Consider the following 7,692-nt stretch of genomic DNA (forward strand, 5'->3'; position numbering starts at 1 on the left):
TTTGGTGATTTCAAATATAAACATTGGCTACCAGAAATCCCTTACTCTGCCTTTAATGACAGAATTTTCATTTTTGGGTGAACTATCCCTTTAAGGTTTTGATGCTGGCTTTCAAAACTGGAACAGCACCTCCTTACCTCAAACCTACAAGTCAGCTAAGGTCAATTCGTGAGTCACTCTCCAGCACCTTTACCCTCTCTGTTCCTCTCTGCACTGGTATGAGCTGTTAACCTCCACCCAAACTGCTGAGACCATCACATCTTTCAAAAAGTAGCTGAAGACAGACCTCTTCCACAAACACTTTACGCTCTTAAACCAATGCACTTAAACACACACTCACACCCCACAAAAAATCTTCTCGGCATTTCGCCTCTTCTCTAGCTTGCATCCGAAATTAGTTAACCTGTAATAAACCTCTTTTGTGAGCCACTTTAGATAAAACCGGCTGCTAAATGCATAAATGTAAATTTGGTGGCCATATTTTAAGACTGAATATACATTATCCTTTACTTAGCAAAGCTCAGAAAAAGAAAAAGCAGACATTGTTGAGCTGTTCACTGATCTGATGGACTCGATTGAGAGATGTCAGTCTGAGCTGCTGGAGGTGATGGAGCAGAAGCAGAAAGCAGCAGAGAATCAGGCTGAAGAGCTGATTAAAGAGCTGGAGCAGGAAATCACTGAACTAGAGAGGAGAAACACTGAGCTGGAGCAGTTCTCACACACTGAAGATCACCTGCACCTCCTACAGGTCAGTGTCTCTCTCTGCTCACATCACAGGACAACACTTAACATGCTGAGGGATTTCTCTCTCTCTCTCTCTCTCTCTCTCTCTCTCTCTCTCCTGCTTTAGATTTATCCATCCCTGTGCAGCCCTTTAGACACCAAGATCTTGGCTGGGGTCAGTACTGACACTCATCTGAAGGAGGACGCTGTGAGGAGAGCCCTGACAAAGCATCAAGAATTCCTCAGTAGTGCAATGGTGAAGATTACAGGAACTGGTGAGCATTTCACTGTTATGTTCGATATTTTGTCTTGAAGTTTTATTGTGAATACATTTAAATATAATTATTTTGTAAGCATTCAACACTGCTAAAAGCTAAGACTGGCACAGTTCTACAAATTATTTACATACATTTTTAGAAAATAATCAAGTGTATAAATTATTTCCACAGAGCTAAAGAGGATTGAGAATTTTACAGGTACAAGTCATCTATGCCATTTTCCTAGATTCATACACAAAAATGTTTACATTTCTGAATATATTGTGGGCACTTTTAGCCATATGAACTATTAAAACTCAAAAGTGATATTGTCCTTGATGTGTTTTTCACAAATCACATATTCTCACAAATATCATATTTCATCTCAAACTCTTCAATGACACTGAAAAAAAAACGTCATAGTTTTAAATATATACAGGTGCATCTCAATAAATTAGAATGTTGTGGAAAAGTTCATTTATTTCAGTAATTCAACTCAAATTGTGAAACTCGTGTATTAAATAAATTCAATGCACACAGACTGAAGTAGTTTAAGTCTTTGGTTCTTTTAATTGTGATGATTTTGGCTCACATTTAACAAAAACCCACCAATTCACAACAAATTAGAATACTTCATAAGAAAAATACCAATAAAAAAAACATTTTTAGTGAAATGTTGGCCTTCTGGAAAGTATGTTCATATACTGTACATGTACTCAATACTTGGCAGGGGCTCCTTTTGCTTTAATTACTGCCCCAATTCGGCGTGGCATGGAGGTGATCAGTTTCTGGCTCTCGACATTCTAATTTATTGAGATGCACCTGTAGTAATGGATATTCACATTTTAATACTGAAATTCTGGGATAATTGTAAAACAATAAATACATACATACAGGGCATTTGAAAAGTAGCAACTATAAATGATAAACACAGGGCAAAACATTTCCAAGATCATTTTAATGGGACAAATACAGAAAAAGTGGACGAAAGACCAATGTACTATTGTGTATTGTTTATTCCATGCAACGCATATATGTTAAAAATGTCTGCTAATTATTTGTTCTGATCTCTCTCAGTGAATGTGACTATGGATCCTGAAACAGCTCATCCGAAAATCTCCTTATCTGAGGATGACAAACAAGCTGGATATGGAGAAACACGACAGATTGTCCCGGACAGTCCGTGGAGGTTTGATACATGTCCCAGCATCCTGGGGAAGGAGGGATTCTCCTCTGGGAAATTTTATTTCGAGGTGCAGGTGAAAGGGAAAACCGAGTGGGATATAGGTGTGGCGAGGGAGTCTGTTAACAGGAAGGGAATAATTACTCTGAGTCCAAGGAATGGACTCTGGACTCTGTGGTTGAGGAATGGAAGTGAGTATAAGGCCTGTGACTGTCTGTCTGTCTCTCTCTGTCTGAAAGTCAAGCCCCAGAAGGTGGGTGTGTATGTAGACTATGAGGAAGGTCTGGTCTCATTTTATGATGTGGAGTCCAGGTCTCATATCTACTTTTTCACTGGTCAGTCTTTCACTGAGAAACTCTATCCATATTTCAGCCCAGGCTTTACTCATGGAGATAAAAATTCAGCCCCACTAATCATTTCACCTGTCGGAAAGAATAAGTGTATTTTAGCCAATTATAACCATTGGTAATTAAAATAAAATAAATTAATGAAGGAAGAATGACTGTCAGTGTAATACATTATTATATATTATATATATTTTTGCTAGTAAGACTACTTTCTTTGCACAATAATGTTCCAATCACAGTAACCTCAAATAAAGATGATCTTTAAACTTGCTGTTTTGTTGAGAATTTGTGATGTTTTGGATTTTTACATAATATTTTAATGTGCCCCACGACTTATGTTTTGCTGTAACAATATATTGTGTCACAATATATAGCAATACATAAATTCAACAATATGTTTCATGGATAGCGACAATATATTGTGTATAGTTCACCCAAAAATGAAAGTTTAGACACATTTAATTGAAATTTAAATTGTTCTTCTCATACTGTATAAACAATGATGTATATAAGAAAATACAATATTTAAAACTTTTTTTAATGAATTAAAAAAACATTAAAATGAATATATTTATAACATTCAATATTTTAATAAAATATATATTTTAATGAAATGAATACTAAAATAACACTGATTGACGGTAAGTACTGAGGATAAATTTAAATTGTTCTTCTCATACTGTATAAACAATGATGTATATAAGAAAATACAATATTGAAAACTTTTTTTTAATGAATTAAAAAAACATTAAAATGAATATATTTATAACATTCAATATTTTAATAAAATATATATTTTAATGAAATGAATACTAAAATAACACTGATTGACGGTAAGTACTGAGGAATACTGCAAATGACAACACAATCGAAAAAATGAGCAGAGGTTGAGGAACCTTTATTTAGTAGAGGTGTCAATGTGTCAAAACCAATCTACTGTATGCAGTGCAGAACCATTTTATGCCTTTTACATTTCATCTCTATCACTGTCATCATCTGCATAGGTTTAAAAGGTCTTTAAAACTTACGAAAATGAATATTAAGAACATATGTATAAATCCTTACCCTGTTTATCACATTGTTTATTCATTGTATCGTATTTAATAGTATCGATGCGGTGCCCAACCGCTAGGTGTCGGGAAAAGTTTTACTTTGTACTAGTTTGGCTAAAAAGTGAAACTAAAGACGTTTCCTCGCTTGCTTGTTATAGAAGCTGGTAGTTTTATTCGGACAGATCCTCTTTGGTATGTGATTTAAAGATGAATTTATCTGAACAGTGAATTATAGTTAATGTTAATTTAAATGCCTTAGTTGATAATACCAAATATATCCGATTAATTAGTTGTTTTATGAAGTAGTGTCAGTTTGCATTCGTGACAATGTACGAAAATTATTTAATAGTTATTATAATGTGTGCCTATAAACAGGGTGAAACCTTTCAGCAAATTATTTTAAACGGGCTCGGTATTCTGCTTAACCAAAGGCTAATATTGAGTGGAAAACTTGTTCCGGTTGTTCTGTTTTAGTTGGAGACGTCCAGTGGTTTCGGCCAATTTGCATATTCAGAATAAATGTTGTTTCTTTTTCTTCCAAAACAATTCTACCTTCTCAGACTTTGCCAGAAAGTATTGGGTGTATGCTGCTATTTACAGAACAGCCGTCTTCCATTTGATTAACCTATAGGCTCGCTGTAAATCTCAGCTGAAAACAACTTTTGAATTGATTTGCCATTTATATGTACGTTACTTGTTTTACTTTGTCTTATTTGTCCGTGTCATTCTTGTAAAAGAGATTAATTCTTTCACTTTTAACTTAACTAAATAATGATGACTGGTTAATGATTATTGTGAAGGAGTGGGAAGGCCGACATCCATTACGTGAATTCTGCAACAACTTTTGGTAAAAGCTGGTGGGTTTTATAAGAAATGGCAGAACCCTTCTCAACACCACCAAAATGCAGACATAAAAGAGGCAGTATTGATTTGCCGCCATGTAAGTCTTTGTGGTCTGAACTTCAACTTACATTACATTCATCTTATGATAAAATAACATGAACTACTAATATGTTAAAGCATTGCATTACATCACAATGTTTTGCTGCTTAATTTTTTAATGAATATTTGGGTAAGGAGTATTGACATTATTATTTATTCCAAGTAATTTCCCCATTTTCCAGTTATGGATCTCTGCAGCATTCCTCTTCAGACTGAGGAACACAAGTGTCCAGTATGTCTGGATGTGTTCATAGATCCAGTTTCCACTCCATGTGGACACAACTTCTGCAAGAGCTGTCTGAAACAATGCTGGGACAACAGTCAGGATTGCAAATGCCCTTATTGTAAAGAAACATTCAGCAAAATACCTGAATTAAAGAGCAACACAGTTCTTAGAGAAATTGTGCAACTCCTTGAGAAAAACACAACAGGTATGTATTTATTTTAAAGTTCAAATATATATATAAAAAAAACTAAAAAACTCTACTAGTCTCTAAACTTACTCCCCTGTGTCATAAATGTGCACAAAACTAACTGTACACAATATTTGCTCATTTCAGAACAGAAAATCTGCACTTCAAAACTGAATTAATTTCTGAAATTAATGCATTTCTTTTGCTTTCAGCCCAGTTATGCGTCAGCGGTCCATTATCTGAGGAGCTCCACTGTTCCATCTGTTTGGATCTATTCAGTGATCCGGTCACCACTCCATGTGGACACAACTTCTGTAAGACCTGCCTGGAAATGTTCTGGGACATCAGTCAGAAATGCACCTGCCCATTTTGTAAAGAAACATTCAACACATGTCCTGATCTAAGGTGCAACACAGCTCTTAGAGAGATTGTGCAACTCTTTGAGAAAAACACAGGTAAATATATTTGTACTTCCAATGCATTTTTATAATGTGAATTTTAGCTAGTAACATGCTTAGTACAGTATAAAATAAGCATTCATCTTGTGATATCATTTTAATGTCCAAAAGATGGCATATTTGTCCATGTATTTGAGACTTCAGAGTTCATTTTTGCACATTTTTAAAGGCTACAAAAGGGAACCCGTGACGACAGAATATTCACAACCATTAGAAACGGAGGACCAAGAAGAGACTCTGTGCAAACCTTCAGGTAATCAATAATAGAGATCTCCTATTTTATAACTAAATAACTGAGATCTCCTATTTTTCTTATAAAGATATATTTAAAATATAAAGATGCTAATATCTAGTATGCTAGTATCATTACTATCTCTAAATATACTAGCAGTTATGGATAAACTGGCTTCTTTGTATCAAACTGTTTGCAGATATTTTATAAATATTTATTAATATAAAGTTAGTATTGTATTTATTTTCACATATTATTTTTTGTTGTTGTTGTATTGTTTGCTAAGTATTTTTTTTTTCTTTTCTATTCAGTAACGGCTTCCTCAAGCAGTGTCCTGACAGAAAACCCTCAGTGTTTAATTTGTCTGGAGCTGTCCACTGATCCCATGATGACCCCATGTGGACATAACTTCTGTAAGGCCTGCCTGAAGGAATGCTGGGAAAGCAGTCATGATAACACATGTCCATGCTGCAAAGAAAATTTCACCAAGAGAGTGGATCTTAGACACTGTGAGCATCTGTTGTCTCAGTCTGAAATCCTGATGTGGCAGAGCTCTTACCTGGAGCCTCATGAGAAAGTCATAAACATAAAGCAAGTCATGATGCTTGACCTTGTGGAGGATATCAATCCTAAAATAATCCAGAAATATAACAGAGCTCTGGAGATGTTCTGTGGAGATGATCAGACATCTGTGTGTCAGTCCTGCACTGAGGGAGACCACAAGACTCACAACACAGTTCTTGTAGAAGACAAGAGTAAAGAGAAGAAGGTTACAAAGAATGATCATTTATTTACAACAACAAACGGTAATTAGAAATCTTAAAAACATACTGGATGTAAAGCATCTGTATTTTCCCCTCTCATCACAGACTCAGGAGATGAAGACGCACAAGCTTGTGCAGCAGATGATCCAGGACACAATGAAGATAGATCAAGAAATCAAACACTCAGAAATAAAAATGAGCAAAGTGAGTCTTACAACATATTATTAATTTATTCAAAATTATTATCTATGTTCCAAACCACTTGTCCTATGCAGGGTCAAATTATTATGTATTATACAACTGTGATATTATATTGATGTGATGTGTTTGATTTGATTTTTAATTAGAAAAATGAAGAGAAAGAGAAAGCAGGCAACATTGAGCTCTGTGCTGATCTGAATTACTCCATTGAGAAATGTCAGGTACTGAGATCATGTATACGTATTCTTAAAGCATCATAAAGTCATTGCTGATGCACAACACATTTATTTGATATCATTATATTGATACAAATTTACATGATTGTAAAGCTTATGTTTGTTGCTCATCTCTCACAGATGACACTTTTTGAGCACTGGGCGAAGACCAGGATGTAATTTGTCATTTCTGCTTTCATCCTCTTGTATCTACAGGATGTTGCCTTTGCCTGTTAATATATTTAGAAAAATTCAAATGATATAACATAATTTAATCACAAGCCACATGGTTGTTTGGGTCTATCACTGTTTAGTATCATAATCCTATTGAAATCATGTTAAAAATCTTTCGGTAAATATGATATAGCTTCTAGTAGGAACTCATGGTACTGGCAACACCCCCCTTTTCTGTCCTTGTTGTTTTTTTTATCATCTATTTACTAATTGATGTCATTTATATTTACTTGTTATATTTGACCCTAGACCACAAAACCAGTCATAAGGGTCAATTGTTTGAAATTGAGATTTATACATCATCTGAAAGATGAATAAATAAGCTTTCCATTGATGTGTGGTTTGTTATGATAGGACAATATTTGGCCGAGATACAACTATTTGAAAATCTGGAATCTGAGGGTGCAAAAAAATCAAAATATTGAGAAAATTGCCTTTAAAGTTGTCCAAGTGAACTCCTTAGCAATGCATATTACTAATCAAAAATTAAGTTTTGATATATTTATGGTAGGAAATGTACAAAATATCTTAATGGAACGTGATCTTTACTTAATATCCTAATGATTTTGGCTTAAAAGAAAAGTCGATAATAATCACCCATACAATGTATTGTTGTCTATTGCTACAAATATACCCCAGCGACTTAAGACTGCTTTTGTGCTCCAGGGTCA

At 34.6% G+C, this 7,692-nt stretch overlaps 1 protein-coding gene and 1 pseudogene across 1 annotated transcript; both read left to right on the forward strand.

Moving 5' to 3' along the window:
- LOC107742313 (E3 ubiquitin-protein ligase TRIM39-like) overlaps positions 1–2,654 on the forward strand; it is a 4,280-nt pseudogene extending 1,626 nt beyond the window's left edge.
- A 1,023-nt stretch (positions 2,655–3,677) lies between these two features.
- Positions 3,678–7,063, forward strand: LOC107742271 (E3 ubiquitin/ISG15 ligase TRIM25). The gene is made up of 9 exons (XM_016555165.1): positions 3,678–3,754; positions 4,363–4,502; positions 4,687–4,935; positions 5,130–5,372; positions 5,545–5,628; positions 5,919–6,376; positions 6,477–6,575; positions 6,719–6,793; positions 6,929–7,063. Exons 2-9 carry the CDS (start codon positions 4,436–4,438, stop codon positions 6,965–6,967), a joined length of 1,314 nt encoding a protein of 437 aa, XP_016410651.1. The 5' UTR covers positions 3,678–3,754; positions 4,363–4,435; the 3' UTR covers positions 6,968–7,063.
- The last annotated feature ends 629 nt before the right edge of the window (positions 7,064–7,692 follow it).

The sequence above is a fragment of the Sinocyclocheilus rhinocerous genome, unplaced genomic scaffold (assembly GCF_001515625.1).
Source record: "Sinocyclocheilus rhinocerous isolate Xijiao unplaced genomic scaffold, SAMN03320098_v1.1 scaffold75, whole genome shotgun sequence".
Lineage (NCBI taxonomy): Eukaryota > Metazoa > Chordata > Actinopteri > Cypriniformes > Cyprinidae > Sinocyclocheilus > Sinocyclocheilus rhinocerous.

What these genes read in the sequence shown, in the direction of transcription:
- LOC107742271 (XM_016555165.1), top strand. Translation starts at nt 4,436, where the DNA reads ATGGCAGAACCCTTCTCAACACCACCAAAATGCAGACATAAAAGAGGC. An exon ending in CAGTATTGATTTGCCGCCAT is followed by an intron (nt 4,503 to 4,686) that starts GTAAGTCTTTGT and finishes CCCATTTTCCAG; the next exon opens with TTATGGATCTCTGCAGCATT. An exon ending in GACTCTGTGCAAACCTTCAG is followed by an intron (nt 5,629 to 5,918) that starts GTAATCAATAAT and finishes TTTTCTATTCAG; the next exon opens with TAACGGCTTCCTCAAGCAGT.